This window comes from Montipora capricornis, chromosome 5 (assembly GCF_036669925.1).
Source record: "Montipora capricornis isolate CH-2021 chromosome 5, ASM3666992v2, whole genome shotgun sequence".
Taxonomy (NCBI): Eukaryota; Metazoa; Cnidaria; class Anthozoa; order Scleractinia; family Acroporidae; genus Montipora; species Montipora capricornis.
The window spans coordinates 3,712,394-3,734,893 of NC_090887.1; the positions used below are offsets into that span (position 1 = coordinate 3,712,394).

At 39.3% G+C, this 22,500-nt stretch overlaps 1 protein-coding gene across 2 annotated transcripts in view; it reads right to left on the minus strand.

The window, feature by feature from the left end:
- Positions 1–22,500, minus strand: part of LOC138049160 (N-acetylneuraminate 9-O-acetyltransferase-like) — a 46,190-nt gene that overhangs the window by 2,211 nt on the left and 21,479 nt on the right. For both annotated transcript variants that reach the window (XM_068895320.1, XM_068895319.1), the window contains exons 6-21: positions 22,265–22,309; positions 21,388–21,433; positions 20,209–20,346; positions 18,378–18,468; positions 16,653–16,764; positions 15,729–15,853; positions 14,650–14,717; positions 14,381–14,513; positions 13,445–13,553; positions 12,161–12,250; positions 9,882–10,001; positions 7,514–7,670; positions 4,625–4,704; positions 2,289–2,393; positions 969–1,109; positions 86–163 (exon numbers count right to left, since the gene is read on the minus strand). In XM_068895320.1, coding sequence (XP_068751421.1) covers positions 86–163; positions 969–1,109; positions 2,289–2,393; positions 4,625–4,704; positions 7,514–7,670; positions 9,882–10,001; positions 12,161–12,250; positions 13,445–13,553; positions 14,381–14,513; positions 14,650–14,717; positions 15,729–15,853; positions 16,653–16,764; positions 18,378–18,468; positions 20,209–20,346; positions 21,388–21,433; positions 22,265–22,309 — 1,638 coding nt within the window. The remainder of the gene's footprint in view (positions 1–85; positions 164–968; positions 1,110–2,288; positions 2,394–4,624; positions 4,705–7,513; positions 7,671–9,881; positions 10,002–12,160; positions 12,251–13,444; positions 13,554–14,380; positions 14,514–14,649; positions 14,718–15,728; positions 15,854–16,652; positions 16,765–18,377; positions 18,469–20,208; positions 20,347–21,387; positions 21,434–22,264; positions 22,310–22,500) is intronic.

A 22,500-nucleotide genomic window follows, 5' to 3' on the forward strand; every position in this document is an offset into this window, starting at 1 on the left:
AAAACAATGTTTGGTTTGATTTACTTTACCACGTATTAATTAAGAAAGATTACATTCAATTTAATATAACTGAACTTGTACTTACAGGTATAAAAGACACTAAAGAATGAATTTCATTGCAAGACACTTTTGAAGTGCAAGTGAAGGCCTGAATGGTGTAACCCTGGTGAAAAAACGATACAGCATCGCACAAGTTAAATTTAACGAGAAAATGGTCTTGGTAGGGAGGTGATACAGTAACATATGCGCAACCGCTGTTTCCTATGTTCCAAAAGTAATTCTTTCTTTTATCGCTTTCTTAAATCCCTTAAAATTTCATTCAAATTCACGTTTATCCCCACCTTAAGTTGATGTTTGACTGCGATGATCTCCAACTCTCATGCAAATTTTAAAGTGAAAATAAGTGATTCTGAAGTTTACTTTTCTGAAACAAACACTGTCTTTGCAAATATTATTTGATCTAGTTTAACCTTAATCTGTAATAGGAGTAGAGGTTTCCTTTGAGGTGGGTCACTTTTACGAATTAACCAATAGAGGACTTTTCCATGTTTTCATAGCTTCATCTAAACAAGAGGGGGAGTTGGGAGGATTCCAGATAGTTATGCAAACAAGAGACGCAGACGAGGGTTTGCATAACTGTCGAGAATTCTCCCAACTCTGCGAGTGTTTAGATGAGGCTATGGAAACACGAAAAAAAGTCCTCTATTGCTTTTATAAATGTTTCTCAAAAATAATTCGATAAATAAAAGAAAATGCCGGTCTTTTACTTCTTTATTGAAACAGATTTTCTTGATACACGCTCATATTTCCTACCAGCCAATCAAAACGTGCGTCTGACAACAAATAACCAATCAAAATTCGTGTGATGTCACAGCCGTGGTTACATACTCTTATCTAAACACAGCTATTGACCAATGAGAGTACGCGTGCTATCCTAGTTATTTTATAAAACTAAATGTATCACTTACCAGGAGAGCAATGGCAGCAAACAAGACACAAGCAACTCCTATTGGTCCAGAGAACAAAGCTCTTTTATTGTTATCATCAAGTAATCTAAAGTATTTGACGGTGCAATATGCGAAGGCTGTTACCATTCCAAACAATGCAATCTGGAACGCAAAAGACCGGAACATAAATGTAAAATTAGTGACCGATATTACACAAAACCAGAAGTCCGTAACCCAGAAGTCTTGATATGCGGTGAAATCCAGCCCATCATTTGATGGTAAAAAAAAGTCTCCGCTTACGAGCCAGAAGGCTCATCAGGCCGGCGCTTATCTCCAGTTTCTGTAACATGAAGCGACTAGGAGTATTTGTACTCCCCCCTGGATGGGATGCTAGTCCATCGCAGGGTTACCCCCAGCATTACGCCGGTACCCATTTATACACCTGGGTGGAGAGAGGCACCGTGAGAGTAAAGTGTCTTGCCCAAGAACACAACACAATGTCCCCTGCCAGGCCCCGAACCCGGACCACTCGATCCGGAGTCGAGCGCACTAACCATGAGGCCACCGTGCCTCCCACAATCATTTGATGGCATTATTTGATGGCATTATTTATATTTAGAACTGATACTGCTTGGTTTTTTCGCGGGGGAAAAACATGAAGGCATTGCATTCTGTGCCCGATTCACGATTTTATACTCAGAACGATCAATCCCGTGGACACTTTACTTGCTTGCGGACCAATCAGAAGTATTGTGGTCATAAGGCTCACGGGCTTGTGACAAAATCAAGCAAACTACAAGGTCCTATCAAAACTGAAGAAGGCACCACAAAGACCAAGCGCAAGAACAAGCGCAAACAATAGAGTGGCATTGCGTTCCGCGCGCCATTTTGCATTTCACACGTGCAATCCCTCGTGCGACAAATTGATTGCTGACCAATCAGGAGAGTTGCGGTCATCAAGCCCAATTTGATTAGCCATTATTTTGCGGGACGTGGGTCCCGTTTCTTGAAAGTCCCCAGAACATTTCGGGCCCGAAATTACGCGACTGCCACCTCCTTGTTTTGATAAACTAGTATTTTAACATGTTTTCAAAACTATAAAGAGAAAACTCGTCGTGACGTTTTGCGTTCCTAAGTTACAGAGGGAATGATGGCAGGCACCCGAAAAAGAAGTTTCAACTCGGAAGTTTCGGGACGTTCGAGAAAAGGGCCCTTGCTGGGCCCCAGTATTCAAAATTTAGATAATACCGTAAACGGATGGGCCAAGGCCAAATGAGAGAGATCGATACTTCTGGGTTATGGACATCTGATGATGACGTTTATAATTATTGACATACTTACATATCTGTCTAGCCATGACCTAAACCACCACTCCCTAACGCTCTCATTCTCATCAATAAACAATTCTTTAATTGCCCACTGGGAAAATATCCATTGACAAAATGTCTGAGAGGAAAAAAAACGGGCAATCAGTAAGTCATTCTGATAGGTCTGCGGCAAAAGATGGCGTTAGGGCCAATAGAAAAATATCAATCCCTTCTCCATTCAGTGGGTGAAAACGAGATGAATACGGAGCAATGGCCTGGGTGGGATGCTAGGTGAGGTGAGTGATCGCAGTAAAATCAACCTTTCATAATTAAAATGCTCCGTCACCCACCAAAATCGAGCCGACTGTTTATTAATAGATCACAGATGACGTCAAAATGTGGTAAGAACATCAGTGACACACTCGGCTATCGCGTCGTGCACCACGTTTTTGCTCTCGCCATATTTTGACGTCATCTGTGATGTATTGAATGAAAGAAATGTATATTTGAAGTGTGAGTTTTAGACGAAAGAACTGAGTGCTCCGCGCACTTAATTGGACAATTTCAGTCACTTTATAGACACCTGAAAAATTCAGGCGAATTTAACGAGTTCCCTTCACGGGAGCACATGAGTCCAAAAAATTGACCTCCTTCCAACTGTTTGGCTTCATACCTCAGTTGGTAGAGAATTACACCGGCATCACAGAAGTCAAGGGTTGGCGTCTATAAAGTGACAATTGCTTCAATTGTCCAGTTCAAGTTCGAAGATCACCTCTATCTTCCAAAAAACTTCTTGAAACTGCACAGGGTATTTGTTTCTATAAAAACTTCGCTGTAGCAAACCAGTATACACGTCACTTGACTTACGCACAAATCTTCGACAAATTTGCATAGATTGTCCAGTTAGGTGCGATGATCAATGAGTTCTTTCAACTGTGATCTTTAACTGAACATAATCACGGCAAACAACTTGTTTGAAGGACTCTCTTTGTGAAAAAGACATCTGTTGTAAATGAGTGATTACGCGAGTCTCTAACAGCGAGTCTAGTCTAAGAGTACCGGGTATCTCTAGTACACAAGACAAGGCTCACAAAGAAGCTAACAAACGACTTACGAAAACCTCTAACAGTTCATTTCTAAGAGACACATGAAACAACTGGCCATACCTTTAATGGAAAAAAGGGCCCAAAACAAGGACCTGTCGATATTTGTGGCCTTGAATAAAATCATAATATGCATTGCTTTGTGTCAGATTCCAGGCTTTAAACAACTCTTTTAGAATATTTCGGCCATTCTAAGTAGGGCGTTGACTTCTTATGAGAATACTTGAGGGATTCATGCAATTCCGCGGGATTTCTCTTCAGCGGTGCCGAATTCAACTTAAAAAACTATTTGTAATTACCAAACAGGTCGATTACCTAAACACTGTGACAAATCTCTTTCTATAGCAGATATCGCTGATGTCCAAAATAAAATTTAAAAGTACCAACCAGAGCCTTATCGGGGAAGCCTGAAACAAGATCTTCTTTTGCCCCACAGTTGGTAAATTTGAACAACAAAAAGCTTGATTGTATACAGATACCTTCCATATAAGGGGATATTTGCCGGCGTCATTGGTTACATTTTGTTTCATTAACATAAGAGTTTGCTGACAGAACTTGAAGGCATGCATCATGCTATTTATAAAAGAACTTGTTAAACTTAGTTAAATCTCTAATTATAAGCCTTTTAGCATTGATAAAGAGCAAGGTATTAGCCATCAAAAACTGACAAATTCTTGGGTAGCAAAGGCGCTAATCCCATACATTCTTTGTAAAATTCGAATTTTCAAAGCATTATTGCGGTTCAGAGATTATCTGGGGCCGGTTGCTCGAAGCATAGATCTTATTCCAAAATGGCAGTCATTTAAATGTTCTTTTGTTTTTATTCAAATTAGCCTGATGCCTCGTTCTTGAGCTGAAAATTCAAAAGAATATTTTGCCTTGAACGAGGCATCAAGGTCTACTTTGAATAAAAACAAAAAAATATCTAAATAGTGGCCATTTTGGAATAAGGTGTATAGTTAGCGCTAACCGGCGTTAAATACCATGGAAACCTATAGGTTTTGATACTTCTTTACCAACGGTTAGCGCTAACCAGGCTTCGAGGAACCGGTCCCTGGTAAATTAGGTTCTAATTTTCAAACATAGCTCGTTATGCAATGCACTCAAATATTCAGTACCTTATTCTTTGCTGACTGCTTGGAAAACTAGAACCTTGCATGTGATAATGAGGCAAAAAAGGTAAAAAAAAGATTCCTCTACACAGAGGACATCTTCCTCATCAACCATAACCCTAAAAAATGAGGGCTGAATGTGTAAACTAACTTACTGGTGAGCTCCAAATAATAGAAATTCCGACGAAGAGTATAAAGAACTTGAACAATATTGCAAAATAAAGCTTGTTGTTATCTGCAAGAGAGAGACAATAACCTGTTTTAACATTTACTGTGATCGAGTCCTTCGATCAGGAACAACCCTCGTTGTTGAACCACGTTGCTTCTTTAAATCAAACTATCCATAATCATCGTTAAGTGGGAGATTGTCGGCCGACGGGTGATCACTTGGCACATGCGTATTTGAGTCATTGCTGCAGAGGTTTGCCCTCGTGGTTTGCTTTGAGTAGCTTTACCATTTTGCCGTCCCATTGAAGGGTTCTGAGACGGGGATTACCGTATTTCGTCCTTATCCGAGAAGACCAGCAAGTGTAACCATTGCAGCACTTTCTTCTCAGTTATTTAAAGACCCTGAGTGTTAACGTTGGTCTGGCCGGATGTTTTGATCCCGTGACCACAGTAATCCCATGCTCAACCGAGTGAGCCAATCGGTCTGGTTCATTCGCTCCAGTGAACCACCAATAAAATACCGGCCGCTTCCACTTTCTAACTACTCCCACAAACTGGTACCACCTTTTGTGATTATTTCAAAAATTACTTGAAAACGTTTGATCAAAACTCATTATGTTAAGACTTTAGATCATTGCATCGCGCTACTTATGTTGACCCAAGGTCTCAACCGGACTAAATAAATCTGTGATTTAGAGTGGTTTTCAAATGAGTGTCGTAAAACCAAAACCAAAGTAATTACTTTGGCCAATCAAAAAGGACGGAGACAATCCAGCAAACCAATCAAAACTCGAAGTAATTACACGTAGCCGACACAAAGCGCGGGAAAATGTGCACGCGCGAGGCACAATTGGTTTTGGTTTCACTTCTGATTGGTTAAAAAAGTGGTGCAAGAACTTTCAAGTAATCACCGAGTGAAGTAATGCAAAATCAAAGCAATTCGCTAATTACTTTCGACAATCAATTGAAAGCCGCTCTATAAATTCCAGTACCTTGGTGTATATGTTACTTGTCATGACCAACCCTTGTAAATTGGTATATTTACTTCGAGAACGCAAAATAAACTTACCTATTTATGAAACAAATGCATAATATATTTGAAGTATGGGTTATACACTGATCCTCAATTTTTCCAGTTGATTTATAGCCCACGAGCGGTCCATAACATACAGTACGGACCTCGAACTCGGTCAGGGAGAGTTATGTATGAAAACCTTGTCCAATGTTTCAGGTGGAGTATATTTTACACTCTGAACAGTGACTTTTCCACTTGATGAAGTTATTCGGCCTTTGAGTGGCCTGCGTAGCTGGTATTGTCAGGGTTCGTGCTGGATTTTCTATGTAAAATTCCAGGAATATTCAAGGAGTTTTCAAAAAACAAGAAATTGAGTTTTGAAAGAGTGTTTGTAAGAGGATTTCTATGCCATACATCGTGTTTCAGTATTTTCTTTGCTGAAAACGTATACATTGATATCCTTTCCTATATCCTGCAAGTTAAGTGCAGGCACGGGCATTTTACTTCTTGCATTTAATCTTTCCCCAATAGTCAAATTTGGGCTCAATTTTTGAAATGACTCTTTCAATTAGCATCATGCAGTCTCAACAGTTTTCACCCAAGCAAAACTTCAAGCAGTTTTCAAGCAGTTTCCCACAGAATTCGTTGTATCAAGAGCTTTTCAAGTGTCCATGAAGTCCAAATATAAATTCCAGGGCTAAATTTCCAAGGACTTGAAAGAGTAAGTAGCACGAACGCTGTGATTTGGACTGATGACCGATGCGATACCGTTTCAATGCTGAGCCATCAAGCCAATACCCTGCAAACGCAGACGTATTTCCGGCGATCCTTTCTCTCCCCCGGAATTACGTCTGCGTTCGCAGCCAACTACGATCTGGTCATTTTGTGAGTTCACATTAAGAAAATAGAAGACGTGGGAATGAATAGACTTTGAATAAAAATATATGAAAGACATCTGGAGAGACCTGTCGGATATTATCTATGATAAACGATTTCCGAGAAAACAAAACGCGAAGCTCTATGAGACATGGCATATGGAGCGGAAACATGGTCAGTCAATATAAGGGAGGGACGTAAGATCGAATCGGCAGAAATGTGGATGTTAAGAAGGATCAAATGGGTAACCATCTTGGACAGAGTAAGGTGCGAACAAATCAGGAAAGAACTCAAAGTTGGGCCGATGTTAGAAAATGTAAGAACACCAAGGCTTCGGTGGTTTGGCCATCTTCTAAGGATCAAGGAAGGAAACGCAGTCAAAAGAACTTGACAGATGAATGTTACAGGAAATAGAGGCCGAGAAAGACCATGTAAAAGATGGATGATGTTCGTATAGATAGAGGACGGAAAGGGCTAACTTCAGAAGAAAGACGATACCGCGCAATGGTGGCTCGGTTAGTTGAGCACAGGGTTGCAATGCGGGAGGATTAACACTCATGGTCTTTAAATGACTGAGGAGAAAGTACTACCTTTGTAAATTAATGATATCTGTAAATGGTAAGAATTTCTAGTCTTCGAGGATAAGGAAGATAGAACGTTGGCCCCGTCTCACAACCCTTCAATGTTCATAGCCGTCTGGGACGTAACAGAATCCACACACTATTCGCAAAGAGTAGGGCATGGAGTTCCCGGTGTTGTGGTCTGTCCTCTGTGGTATATCATAGTTGCACGAGAGCGTTTTAACGAGTTATGACTTCTATATAAGCTCCTCGTGGGTAAGTAAACTATGACTATGACTATGTCTATGACTACAGAATCCCTGACGCGGCCACAATGCTGGACAAGGGCGCCGACGATGGTGGTGACATATGAAAGACGTACATCTGTCTTTCTTCATTTCAAAATACAGCAACCTCTAACTCACCCTTAACAATGGCAGCCGTGACTCTGGGCCAGGAAGCTAAGACAACGTAAATCACCACAAACCAAAACGATATCAGTGGTACAAAATAATAAAACTGATAGGGACGACCCATGGCTAAACACAGCACCGCAACAAGGATATTCATTCTAGTTAAGACCTGTACAGAGAGAGAAAAGACCAAATCAACAATTTTAGTGAACTAGAGCTGTAAACTGCAGAACGTTTAATTAAACAGTCTAGTCTTAACCACTTCAATCTTCTGATACTGCGTTCCTTGATCTAAAACACTCGTTACATCATTCTATATGTACCCCTGAGGAATGAGAGAAGCCAACATTCATGAATTGTTAAACACTTAGTTCCCTTAAACCTTTTGACTCTCATGATCTAAAAGTTCATTCCCCTAACTACTTCCACATGACTGGTTTTATCAGGCTCATACACTTAAGCTGATAATAATCTTTATTCTCAATACTTGTCTACCTGACAGTGTATTGAAAGTGAGAGGTGAATTTATATGCTGATCAATCCTGGCTTAATCTTTCTACATGGGGCAGCACTTCACTTTCAATACGGAACCCCAAGTCATTTTGGTGTTTTGTGCATTTAGGGACAATGCCCATAGACCTTTTTGCAGATACGGTGGCCATTTTGCTTTCTATTATTTCGAAAGACATTATGGGATGCTCAGGGGGAAAATTAATATGTATTTGCCCCTGGGAATCTCATTATAGCTATTCAAAACAATAGAAATCAAAATGGCCGCCGTATCTGCAAAAAGGTCCATGGAGAGTCGACAATAGACCTCTCTCAGTTAATTCCCAATATCTGGAGGATTGTTCTGCATTGGAAAGGTGAGGGTCAGCAAGCATAACAGAGAGTACAACCACAGACAGACCACAACACCGGGAAGTCTATGTCTTGCTCTTTGCCAATAGTACATGGGTTGATTTACGTCCCACAGGCTTATGAACAATGAAGGGGTTTTAGATGGGGCCGTTTATATTCCTCATCCGAAAAGACTACAGAGTCTAAATAACCATTTGCAGATGTCATTACAAAGGCAGCACTTTCTCCTCAGTTATTTAAAGACACTGAGTGTTGACCAGCCGGAGCTTTCATCCCGCGAGCTCCCGCACAGTAGTCCCATGCTCTTTCATCCCGCGAGCTCCCGCACAGTGGTCCCATGCTCTTTCATCCCGCGAGCTCCCGCACAGTAGTCCCATGCTCTTTCATCCCGCGAGCTCCCGCACAGTAGTCCCATGCTCTTTCATCCCGCGAGCTCCCGCACAGTGGTCCCATGCTCTTTCATCCCGCGAGCTCCCGCACAGTGGTCCCATGCTCTTTCATCCCGCGAGCTCCCGCACAGTAGTCCCATGCTCTTTCATCCCGCGAGCTCCCGTACAGTAGTCCCATGCTCTTTCATCCCGCGAGCTCCCGCACAGTAGTCCCATGCTCTTTCATCCCACGAGCTCCCGCACAGTAGTCCCATGCTCTTTCATCCCGCGATCTCCCGCACAGTAGTCCCATACTCTTTCATCCCGCGAGCTCCCGCACAGTGGTCCCATGCTCTTTCATCCCGCGAGCTCCCGCACAGTGGTCCCATGCTCTTTCATCCCGCGAGCTCCCGCACAGTACTCCCATGCTCTTTCATCCCGCGAGCTCCCGCACAGTGGTTCCATGCTCTTTCATCCCGCGAGCTCCCGCACAGTGGTCCCATGCTCTTTCATCCCGCGAGCTCCCGCACAGTAGTCCCATGCTCTTTCATCCCGCGAGCTCCCGCACAGTAGTCCCATACTCTCTCATCCCGCGATCTCCCGCACAGTAGTCCCATACTCTTTCATCCCGCGAGCTCCCGCACAGTAGTCCCATGCTCTTTCATCCCGCGAGCTCCCGCACAGTAGTCCCATACACAACCGACTGAGCAAACCGATAGGACTGAGGTTATTCTTTCACACTGAACGTGAAATGATATATGAAATAAATCATATATCGAACTGCGGATATGAAAACAAGTGAAGCTATGATCCTTGCAAGACGAAATGGACGCAATGGAAGGCATTTTTAGCAATTGCATAGAGAAGGCTGAAAAATTCAGGACTTCAACGGAATTTTTCAGGCTCCTCTATGCAATTGCTAAAACTGCCTTCTTAACTGCGAGGATCATAGCTTTACTTGACACTCTCATACTGCACGAAAAGCCTTTGTCTGTTGTGTGGATGTTACCCTTGCCGATGTGGAAAAAAACTGGTTTAGTTTTAAGCATGCATCTTGTGAAAAAGAAGACAAATCTTATGCCAAAAAAACAAGAAAGTCATATTTACATAAATATCTGGTCGTATTCCACTGCACTTAATGATCAAACTACCTGGCAAAATCTGTAAAAGCCAAAGTCTCCTTTGCTCCAGAAGAATGAGAAGTGACCGTAGCCTGACAGGAAAATGTATGAAGCCACAAGGAGCCTAATGAACACGTAAATGGGGAGCACCTGTGGGAAAAAAGCAATGTCAGTATCAAAAAGACGAAATGTGACATCCACTTTGATGACGGTGCTTGTGATGATTATGGTGGTGACAATGATGGTGCCAATGGTGGTGACGATGATGATGGACAATACGATGACAACGTTGACGTTTATGGTGATGATGATAATAGAGACTTAAAAGTGGTACAATGATAAAAAAAATCACTTCCTTTTTTTTCTTCAGATCAGAAGGGGAGTGGGTCTATTCCTTCTGATTTGAAGTCACATTCCACGTTGCATGCATTTTTACAAAGAGGTAATGCAATGTGAATCAGTTTGTGACGTCAAATCAGGAATAGACCCACTCCCTTTCTGGTCGTGAACAAAACGTTCCTGGTTTTTCGCAAGTTTTGAAGCCCATAAAAAGGCAGGATTTGTTAGAAAAAGGAAAAAAAAGGCCGCGATGCGTTTCGAAGAGGTGCAGAGATTCATTTTGGCGAAAAAAAATTTTGGGGGTTAGTGGCACTTTAACCGAATGGTAATGGTAATGAATTTATATAGCGTATTTTCTATTGACATATTCAAATACGCTTTACAAGAAAGTGATCTATGAGTGAGATCGGACTTCAGCATACACAGGCGCCGCTGGCAGCCGCTATCAGTCCATTAGCGATTTCACCCAGCACATGAAAGAATGAAATGAGGCCTGACTACAACACCAGGAGCTCCATACCCTACTCGTTACGAATAGTGCGTGGGTTCTTTTACGTCCCACTGGGTTGTGAACATTGAAGGGTTGTGAGGTGGGGTCTACGGTTTATAGTCCTTATCCGAGAAGACTTGAAAGTCTTAACCATTTGCGGATGTAATTACAAAGGTCCGGCCGGAGTCGAACTCACGATCTCCCACGTGACAGCCCGATGCTCAACCAACCGAATGAAAGCATGTTAAGTTGGTTGTCATTTGTCGCGGCATTGAACGGGCTTCCCTCAATGATTTTTCCCTTTACAGTAATAAACATGTATTAAGTAATGGTCCGGCTAAGAAGCAGGCAGAAAAACAATAGCCCGCGGCAATAGCGTCGGTTAGTTAAAATGTGCCAACATTTTTAATCAAATTAAGTTCGGCTGTTCCCATTGGTGTAAGCAGCTAAAAGCGCGAAATTTGAATTTCAATGAAAAATGTAATCGACTTGCCGTCTAAAAAATTAGATTCTGTTTCGTAGAACAAATCATTATGCCTTCAAAAACTGTGTTTGTAAATATCGTCAAGATTCTATGCGCCATTTGATTGGCGCATAGAACAATGCCCAAATTTGGCCGAGAGACAGAGATCAAGGGCATGGGGAAGAAGAAATCCAAAAAAGGCTTTTTTTTCATTTTTTTCTCATCTTTTTTCGACATTTTCCGATATTAGCCAATCAGATGCCTCAATTGGAGTAAAGTTAAAAATTAATATTTCGCAGCTTCTAAGTACTTTTGCCGCTGGGCTGCCTGCTTCTTAGCCGGACCATTACTTAATCGCAATGTGCCCTCGTGCAATAGACCTTTTCGGCTTGTACATTTTGTTTACCCAATACAGATCATGTGATAATACTCAGGAGGCTTGGTCCTTTGTTTTGTTCATTAAAAAGAGTGCATGCAGGCATGTTCATGCTTGCATGCCCTCATTTTAATGAACAAAACAAAAGACAAAACCTCCTGAGTATTATCACATGATCTGTATTGGGAAAACAAAATGTACAAGCCGAAAAGGTCTATTAAGGATTAATTTCACTTGTATTTTCAAAGTTTTACAAATTGCCCACGTCGCGTGTGAAAACTTCAATTGCCCTCGGGCCCTTACATATACTAAGAAAACAATTTGACCCCCCTAGGCCCCTCCCCCGTCTCAATGTTGTTTTCTGGGGGTCATGAACAGTTTCCTGGAAATCAACAATTTCCTAATCAATAGGATAGGGGGAGGTGGGAGTGGGGAGGAGAAGTCACTGCTGTGGAATTCACAAGAGAGAAATAGTGAAAAATTGCTTTTTGTCGGTTTTAGTACGTTTTCTTAGCGAGTTTCATCCAAGATTGTAGCTCCCTTTGGGTGGAATGTGACTGCAAGACCACAGTTGGTTTTGCACTTTTTCAAAGTGCAATCTGCAATCACCTTAGATAAGGAAGCAATTTGACTTGAATTACCTGGCTTGCACCTGTGTAATGATAAAGTAAAATAACCAACTGCATCCAGCCTTTCCACTCATCTGTTTGATATCTGTTTAACAATACCGTCTGACACAGAAGAAAACAAATTGTTTCCGTACGTAATAAAACTGAAAATAATGCAGGAAATTACGAACTCTTTAATTTCTCAGCAAAATAGCCATTAACTAAAGAGCACTCATTTTTCGTCAGATTTTCCAATAAAATAATCAACCCATTGACGAAAATTACCAGCTGCCTCATAGTGAGAGAGGAACCTGTGTCAGCGATATATTTTCACAAAGCATAAAATGCAAACAAAGCGTTTTTTTTCCACATCAAAGAAAGATAGTGAAAAAAAGGGATCTATTCCATCAATTAGCCAGTATCAAAAATACCATAACACTTTGTTTGTCCCTGCAAAATTTCGCATAAGCATTGTTTTTATTTTCTCTTGGGACTTACAATGGTCCCAAGAGAAACTGGAAAAAATGCTAATGCAAAATTTTGGAGGGACAAACAAAGAGTATCATCAATGGTATTTTTGATAATGGCTGACATTACAAACCCATATGCAATGCAGATTGTCTTTGAAAAGAAGAATTAAGAAAGGCAGTTTCTTTCCAGTTGATCCTTTACTAGCACATTACTGGAAAAACAATTCTGTCAAGTTAGCTAACTCCTACAACCAAAAGCAATTTTTGAGAAGAAAATTGAAAAACAAATTTGCTACCTATGTAGTTAAAGGGTACTTATGTCACAAAATACAAATACTTGGGGCTAATAATACTACAATTGCAGAGTACTGGCAATACACATAAACTTTTCTTTCTTTTCAAAGGCAAAAGCTGTATGAAACCCTGTTTCAAAAGAAACCTACCCCATGGTACTTCAAAAAATTGAAGTCATGGCGAGAGAAAATTTGCAAAAAAACTCTTTACAAACTGCGAATGTTTCTTTGAATACTTGCTACTGAAAGGCAATTTTTGGCAATTGCTGTTGAACAGGTAATTAATGACAATGAGTCCTTGAAAGGTAGCTATGCTCATCTAATAGATTGGAGTGACTTAGAAAGGCTTTCTTTTATCCAAAAGAGTTTACAATGAATGAGTTGGTGCTTAAGAAGTTCGCCTCAATTTGCTCCATGATGGTGTGCAGTCAAGGGGTAGGCATCCAGAGTGTACTTTGTAATCCATTGACTTCGCGGAGACACTGTCCATACAAAAATCACTCATTAGCAAGCCACAAACACTTGTGTTCAGGATGAATAAACTGGCAACCCACCTGTTCAGCAGGGACCCACGTCAAAGCTCCAAGTACCAAGAAAATCATTAAAAAGAGCACAAAGACCACATGACTATATTCCTTTTGTTCCTTGAAAAACAAGTTTGTCCTGAGAAAAATAAAATACAAAACCAACCGGTTCAGCACTAAGACTGGGAAGGGAGAGGGAAGGGGGGGAAAGTTGTCGAAAGTCCCAAAACTTTCAGGCAAATTTTTGGTGTCATAAAATGCTCTGTATTTTAGAAATAAAAAATGAAACTGTCTCAATTCATTAAACTTGGAAGTTGCTTTGTTTTCTCTGGTCTTGAGCACATGTTCAAATTTCAATTTTTCACAATAATTATACAGATCTCAGCTTACAATTTTATTAAACTACGCTAGCCACACAGAACAGAAGCTGATTTCCAGGCGGGGCATAGGTAAACACATTACAATACGTTACAAGATATTACAGGTATAGATTAAGGATGGTGCCTACTATTGTTATTGCGCATAATTATATTCTGAGCATCTCGACATACTCGGGTTTCCTATTGGTGATGCTTACTGATGCAGAGATATTTTTGCACGGTTTAAAACTATCCGGAGAAAGTAGCTCTTACTTAGTACTCTTGGTATCCAAAAGGAAAATTGGGAGTAACCCTGCATTTTTGAGAGATAATTAAGCTTCAATTTGAGAAAGAACGCCATACATCGTATTTTAATTTAAAGCTTTTTACAAATATTATTCATCAATTATCTCTGAAAAATGCGTGATTACCCAAAATTTTCTTTTTGGATTTCAATAACACTTGTTAAGATCTACAGTTTCTGCATAATCATAAATCGAGGCAAAAATACCTTTGAATTAGTAGGCACCGTCCTTAAGTAAAAAGATTGCACTATAGAGTGTTTTCACTCACGTGAGCAAGGAATTAACATATTGATCACTCATACCTGTCGCATAGATAAAAATAAAACGTTATAATCGCCAGTTTGAATAATGCCTTCATGACAGGGTACATTTTATTGGAATAAACCCAGCGCAATGAGAAACTAGGGCGACCCCCTGGGGTGGTTGGTTCAGCACCTGCCAAAAAAAAAAAAAACAAAAAAACCCTTGACATGAAAACGTGTTACACTACATAATGATTTCAATAAGGTATAATAGAACCCAACACACAGAAATTGCACTCTCACGCAAACAACTCTTCAATGATTCTTACCACCAGAGCCAAGAGGTTCAGCAGGCCACAGATGCCGACAGACGAACATTATCAAGAACAACACAATGCTGAAAAAAAATGTAAGCCAATAAAATGTTGAGTTTCTTTAAATTATCTGTGCCTGGCGGGCAAGTGAAAGTGTCAACGCTTTTGGGCGAAATTTTTGAGGAAATTAATTGTGCTTATAAGGATTTTTTTCAAGCTCATAACTTATGGGATAGTTCATCCTGGCTACAGTTTGCCCAACGGGAAAACTGGAAAATTGAATTTCTTTGCACACTGTGATGAGTAAAGTCATATGATGATTAAAATCTACAAGTGTCACTCTTAAAAGGAAATTAAGGGGTTTTAACAACAACAATAATAATAATAATAATAATAATAATAATAATAATAGTAACAATAATAATAATAATAATAATAATAATAAAGGGGCTATGTCATGCAAAATGAAGTAATTTCATGCAGTCAAAAATGTCCAAAATGAAGACTGAAACACTGCAATAACCACTTAAAACTGCCGAACAACAAAATAAATGCAGCAAAAGGAAAGAGAAGGATGGAAGTACACAAATGGACAGAGTGAAACGAATAGCGTTTGGGTTATCTTTGAAAAAAGTCGGCCTGACATTCTTCAAGTTTATGGCAAATTGCCTGGATAAAGGTTGTTTTTGATCAGAATCATCTTGTTTGTCATGTAATGATAATTTTACCAGTAAAGGAATTCTGCATTAAAATTCTAAAATAGAATTCAGTTATTGGACCATTCAGTTCTTTGGAATTTAGTCTGTCTACGAGTTCTATAGCTGTGTTAGTTATAATATGAGCTGTACCGGTGTGTTTATTAAAAGTAATAAAAATTATAAAGAGAAAATCTGTGACTTGTTAAAACAAGAGGAGATTGGTATAGTCAATCTAATGATACAAATCTCTCTCAAACACAGAATTTCAAAAATGTGCTGTTTATCATTGTGTTGAAACAAGGGCACCGCTACTTTGGTGTACTTTCTGTTAATTAAACTGATTTTGGACTGTTCTTTTAATATTGCTCATAAAATAAAAAATTCCCAACACATTACCAAGTGATAAAGACAGCAAATGTGTTATTTTGCAATTGAGTGGGTCTTGGAGATGGTATGCAGCAAGTTGCATCAGAAACTTGAAGATATTGGTTACAGTAATAGTTGAAAATCAAGTCAAGCTCCTGGAAAGAAAGGAGTTAACATAAGTTGACATTCACATTGCAACCAGATTGACAATCAGACAAAGTTTCATGCTATTCTGGTTTGGAGAATTATGAATTTAGCTTAAACAGTTACTGTTCAAGGCCAAAGTTTGACACTTTGATTACACTTCGATTACTTTCGTCTTCTCCAGGGGTGATCCAAACCTAACACAACAGTCATTTTATATGCTCCCAAGTTTGAAAAAAAAGTAATTCATGATCTTTTCTTTTACAGTGCAAAAATGCCTTACCGTGGCCACCCAACAAACTTTCACATTTGACAATTACGTGTAAATAAATTATGTCTACTCAGCAACCCAAGCGACGGCGTTCAACTGACAACGTGTGAAATTTGCAAGGAGACGTGACTGTCAATCAAATTTGAACACCCTGATTGGTGGATAATAATTATTTGTAAAAAAAACTCTGTTAGGTGGCCACGGTAAGGTGCATCACACTGTAACCCATTGACCCCTAGGATTGAGACTTGATAGATTTTTCTCTGTCTTAAGTCAGACAACATTACTTGTCAGTAGGGAGTGGTTCAGGAGTCAATGGGTTAACAACTTCCGGCATCCACTAATTAACCCAACAACTCCTAGGAGATTTTACTTGTTAAGGGTGTTCACAAACCGTGAGCCAGCAAGCCATGCAAGTCATGCATGTTGAGTCACACGGCTCACATGTTAATAATTAAAATTGCTAACTGAAGCTACATGTATCTCAAGATTTTAAAAGTAATGCTTGTAATAGAACTTTCCTGACAATGATATCATACCAAAGCAATAATTTCTGTGCCATAGTGAAGTCCATCCAGAGATGCTTGAGGTCTTTGGCGAGCTGAATTATATGAAGCCCACATCACAATTACTGAGGAATTTTCTGGTAGACTAAGGGAAAACACACACTTTAGATCTCTAAAATTTACTGTGTCAGTGAACTGCAAAATAGAACAAATCGATAAAGATGTGAAAGACACAAGTAATTCTCGCACTTATAATATTGTTGAAGCCACCTGGCTTCAGTTGTTCAAAAGGTGGATACCGCTATCCACCGGATAAATCACTATCTAGCGGATAAACACAAGCGAAAGCAATTGAGTTATCCAGTGGATAGTGATTTATTCAGTGGATAGCGCTATCCACCCTTCGAACAACTGGGGCCTGGTGTCTATTAAGAGACAATTGCTTAATTAAATTGTCCTTATACTTGCAGGGATCACTTTCATCTATAACCCCCAATTCAAATAATTACACATTATTATTCCAAATCAATAAGTTTGAGCTTTTCTTTGGAAGGTAGAGCTCTTAGTGCACCTAGATTGGATTATAGCAAACAAACCCTCAAAAATCACAAGGAAAGACCTTCTAAGCACATGAAGTAGTTAGAATGAAGAAAGCAAGATTAAGGATTGATATCATTGTTGAGTAGCAACCAAGTTTTGGTTTACTGTAGTTGAAACAATTATTTCGGCTCTATTAAAGAGTCTATTAAAGAGTTAAAGTAGTTAATATTCCCCAAATAAGTGTTCCTTGAAACACGTTTTGCTGTTGTGTTGTGAGTATTACATGTAGTTTAGTTACTGGGTTGCCAAACCCAGTCGGAATCTCAGTTTCATTTCGTGGGTTTTTTGTTGTTTTTATTGTTTTCCGTGTCTGGAAAAGGCTTGCCTGTCACTCCCCTGCTAAGTGGTGTCTTTGTGCATAGAGTCTTCTGTGCGTATTTCTTGTCAAAATTTATAACAATTGAAAGAAAAAGAACCCCCCCTACCCACCAAATTGAAAAAAATTGCCCGGAATGCTGCACGTACCACAGGCAACCCATTGTACCCTCAAGGAGGGTCTAGTTAAGTTTAGTTTGTGAGGGATGCGTGTGTGGAAGTGTTCCCATTACAAGACTAGACCACACCACTTGGAACTTCGTGCCCTACACTTTGTGAGTTGTACGTTCTTTAAACTGTCCCATAAAAGTTTATGGAAAAGGGTTATGCCACAGGTGCCCAGCTAATAGAGGGTTTCACAGCTAATAATGGTAGAACTGTGGCAGCACAATTGCACAGCCATGGGTTTGAGTCCTGTTCTAAGCTTAATTTTTTCCACCCTTTTGGCTTCTGCTTAAAGTTATATCCTCTGTTTGTCCCCAAACCCGATGCAGGAGATCTTCATGACCCCCCGCGAGACTGGATTTGTAGTGCACCGACCCTAAGCAGGCATTTCTTGTGAACATTATTATTATGGGATGTCTGAACATGTTTTTTTCGCGCTCCAAAATAAAATTTTGCAGTCTGGAGTTTAAGCCATGTAGTTCAAGTTATTGTTCCTGTTATCATCTAGTGAAGTCATTTGCAGTTTGAACCTAAAATCCTCAACTGCAGTGATAATTAAATTAAGCTGTGCTACTCACAAAATTGTTTCATAAAATAATACACTTATAAGTAATAAAAGCCAACTTCTATGATCAACTGTCACACCATGAACCAAAATAAAATACAGGTGATACTTACAACATTTCAAAAGGGATAGAATTGAAGAGACGAATCTTTTCATTAGTAATCACTTTACGTGCTTCGTTAAGCTTGTCCTCCACAACTGGTTCTGCGGGAAAAATAACCATTCATTTATCAGTCACACTATTGGATCAGAAGTCAAATTAAGGTATATTGTCTTTGGAAGGCAAAAGGATTTTCAGCTTGTCAACAATTGAAATTATGGCAGCGACTACTGACAGCTGTATCAAGTTGTACTAGACGTGTCACAAATCGAAGGGGCATACTTTACACACTAGGCAACAATCCAAGACTTGAAGACAATGAGGTTTATTTTCAGTCAGCAAGGGAAAAGAAAGAGAAGAAAATAACTTTATTAAAGTGTCTAGTCTTCTAGCACTGGCACACTAATTGGGGACACTGTGAACTGAAATCAAAATTAATTAACACAAGTCGAATCAAATTTTGGTTTCTGAGGGGAAGAGGGGAAAACCGGAGTACCCAGAGAAAAACCTCTGGGTGCAGAGTTGAGAACCAATAAACTCAACCCACACATGACGCCAAGTCTAGGAATCGAAACTGGGCAGCATTGATGGGAGCACTGCAAAATCCCTGCTCCTCAATGACTAAAAGCGAACAAAAGCCCCAAAACCTGGAGAATCCGACCACCTTTTAACTCTAAGCAAAATTCACTAAGTGTAACTTTAAAGTGCCCCTGTGATAAAAACAATCACTTCCTTTTTTTTTTTTTTGTTAGATTTTGAAAGTGTGTTTGCTTAACAAATGTCTGGCAAAATGTTGAGCTTTGATGTTTATCCAAAGACCATTACTTTGAGAGTACTTTTCATTACTCGCATTCAAAACTGACCGATTGGACCTCATGCAGAGGGCTGGATCCAGGGAAAAGTGACGTCAAAAGGCTCACTACAGTAGCTTAAAATTTCAGCATGTGAATGCAGCTTATTATGTATGCAAAATGCGATTTTAAAAGTATGAAAGCCCAAGACTACTGTGCTGCACATTAATTCTGTGGCATACAAATGCTTTGCAACTTAAACTAGCGAGTCTTTCACATCCTTTTCTCATTGATCCAGCTCTTCCAGTAATCTTAAAGTTAGTAATGGCAGACCATTAAATAGGAAAATTGAGTTAAAATAAACAGGTGTCTTTTTGAAATCAAGGCTTAAAATTTTGGTTGCTTGGTGTTTGGTTAAGTTAAACATAGTTTTGAAATCCAAGGAAAAACAAGAATGATTCTTTTGGTTACAGGGACACTTTAAAATAAAAAGCTTTGAGTATTTCTGAAAATTAAAAAAAGCTAGAGGGTTTGTCTTTATTTTTCGGCGTGCATGTAGATTGAAACCTTCAGTTTTCATATAATTATTTCACCCATTTCACTTTAAATTTAGTTGTAGAAAGGCACGATGTTGTGATTGCCAAAATGTAATATTAAATTTTTAAATGCAGTAGTTATAAGTGGTTAAATTGTCATATGTACATTTAAAAGAACGATTACAGTTGTATCTTGCGTAACCACTATGTTTGCGAGGCTGCTACAGTAACTGCAATAAAGAGAAGTAAAACTATAAACTTGAAAATAAGTTTTTTACTGCCAAACCGACTTGGATTTAGTTGGTTTTTAGTTTAACAACGGTTTACTGTTCAATCTGTGTTCACTATTGCAAGAGTTATGACTCTTGCAATTTGACCGGCCAAAAATGGGTCCCATCCGAGCCGAGTCTGACTGGAAAACACGACCCCCGCCTGGCTGACCATTATTTGAAGCCCTGGTAAGTGCTCATAAATTGAATAATCTCTTTTTAACATTTTGCCATCAGCCAAAGAGTACCTTGTTGAACCCAAATGATAGCAGGTGAGGGTGGAAAGAGACTTGTTTTCTTGATGGCCTGCATCTGCATCGTCTCACTCTCATTTCTCTTTTTTGCCACTAACATTTCCATTGATCTTTTAACCTTTGTTAGATTATCTGAAATGGGTTAAAAATGAGGCTACAATCAAAGGATTTCTACAAGTACCCTTTTTAACAGTTGCTTTGAATGTTCTTTCAGTGCTTGCTGGGCTGCATCACACAAAAAAGGACACCATGAATTTTTATTAGTCCCAAGCTGAATAAACCAGAATAAACCAGTTTTGCCACAGTGGTGAGAGCACTCTCCTCCCACCAATGTGGCCCAGGTTCCATTCCCAGACTCGGCGTCATATATGGGTTGAGTTCGTTGGTTCTCTACTCTGCTTTGAGAGCAGCGTGATCTTTGCTGCTAATAACCTGAGGAAATGGGTCATAACCTATGACCAAGGGTTCCATATGATCTCTTCTCCTTAAATTATGTATCAAGCACCTTTCAGAATCCTTGCTGTTCCTACATGTAATAAAGCAGTCTTTTGTAGGAATGCTGTTCAGAGTGTAATGCCCAGTTTCCCCCAGTTGCCTAATTTATTATTATTTTATTTAATTAATTTATTATTATTTTATTTTATTTATTATTATTATTATTATTATTATTATTATTATTATTATTATTACGTGTATGCCAGTGAGAATACTCCCTCTAGCCGTACCAGCAGATACATGTATCCTTAACAGGAGAACTGATCGTATGACAGAGAGATTTCAAATTGATAGTGCATAAAAGGCAAGTTACTCTAAACTTGAATTGCTTTATAGCATTTCTTGAGAATTTTCCAGCTCGCACAAGTGCTGTCAGAAGAGGCTACATGTACATTCTGGAGAGGCAGATGAGCCTGGGGCTGCTTTCAATCCCACTGACAATGGAAAAGCCTTTTTAAGAGCTACATTGGGCGTCAGGCAACAACTACATGTACTTCTCATGACACAACACTTTTACTACTTGTAACACACTTCATTACCATCTTAAAATACGCACTTACACTGTACATGTGCTTTCACCAAAGTAACACTTTGTTATACTTCGTCTTCATTACTAAGATTAACAGTTCATAATATATATTTTGGTAATTTCAAGCTACGTGTAAATGAACAACTTACAGGCATAGCTCTTGACTTCATCGCTGGGTTGGTTCTTTATTGTCCACTGAAACACAACACAAATGCACAAAAAATATTGCATTTGTGCATGAGAGTATTATTTGCTGGTATCACATTGCTAGCTGTGTCCCCCGTTTTGTTATTTCGTGTTTTCTTTGCACCAATCATGCATTTTATTTGCCAAGTTTTGTTATGTACATTCAAGAAAAGAGAAAATTGATCGACTGGATTCATTTACATGTAACCCTTTTACATGTAGTTCTGAGACAGAAACTTGTGGATTTTAATCTGTCTATTAAACACCAGACAATTTTACTTGGTGACTGAGGGTGCTTCAGGTGTGAATACGTGTAGGTCAACAAATCTATGTTGACAAAATCGATGTCCTCGTTAAGGATGGTGCCTACTAATACAAAGGTATTTTTGCGTGGTTTTATGAATATGCGGGAAAAGCAGATCTCAACAAGTGTTATTAAAATCAAAAAAGAAAACTAGGGGTAACCATGCATTTTTGGAAGATAATTAATCAACAATATTTGTAAAAAGCTTTAAAATATAAAGCAATGAGTAGCGTCCTTTTCCAAATTCAAGCTTAATTATCTCTGAAAAATGCGCGGTTACCCCCAATTTTCTTTTTGGATACCAATAGCACTTGCTACGTGTAAGTTCTGCTTTCTCCGCATAGTTTTGAACCGCTCAAAAATATCCCTGTATTAATAAGCAACGCCGATAGGAAATCCGACTATCTCGAGATGCACAGAACGTATGCGCAATAACAATTATATAGTGGGCATCGTCCTTAAATGTTTACCAAAGAAACTTCTTTTAAAATTATCTAGCTGGGGTTAATATTCTACTTGGCTTATAAAAAACTCACTGTTCCACCTCCAGTTATAATGAGATGTGGGCTTTTTTTTGGATTCTGTAAAAAAAATAAATGAATGTACAAAAAAATTAATGTAATCCAATCATTAACAGTTGTCCATTGGGTATAATGTAATCATTGTTAAAAAAATTACAGAAATGAATGCAAGACAGTTCTGTGAAAAAATATTAGGCCGTCCAGACTTGGTACCCGTGCCCAATGCCGGTGTCTGACATTTGCAGACTGCA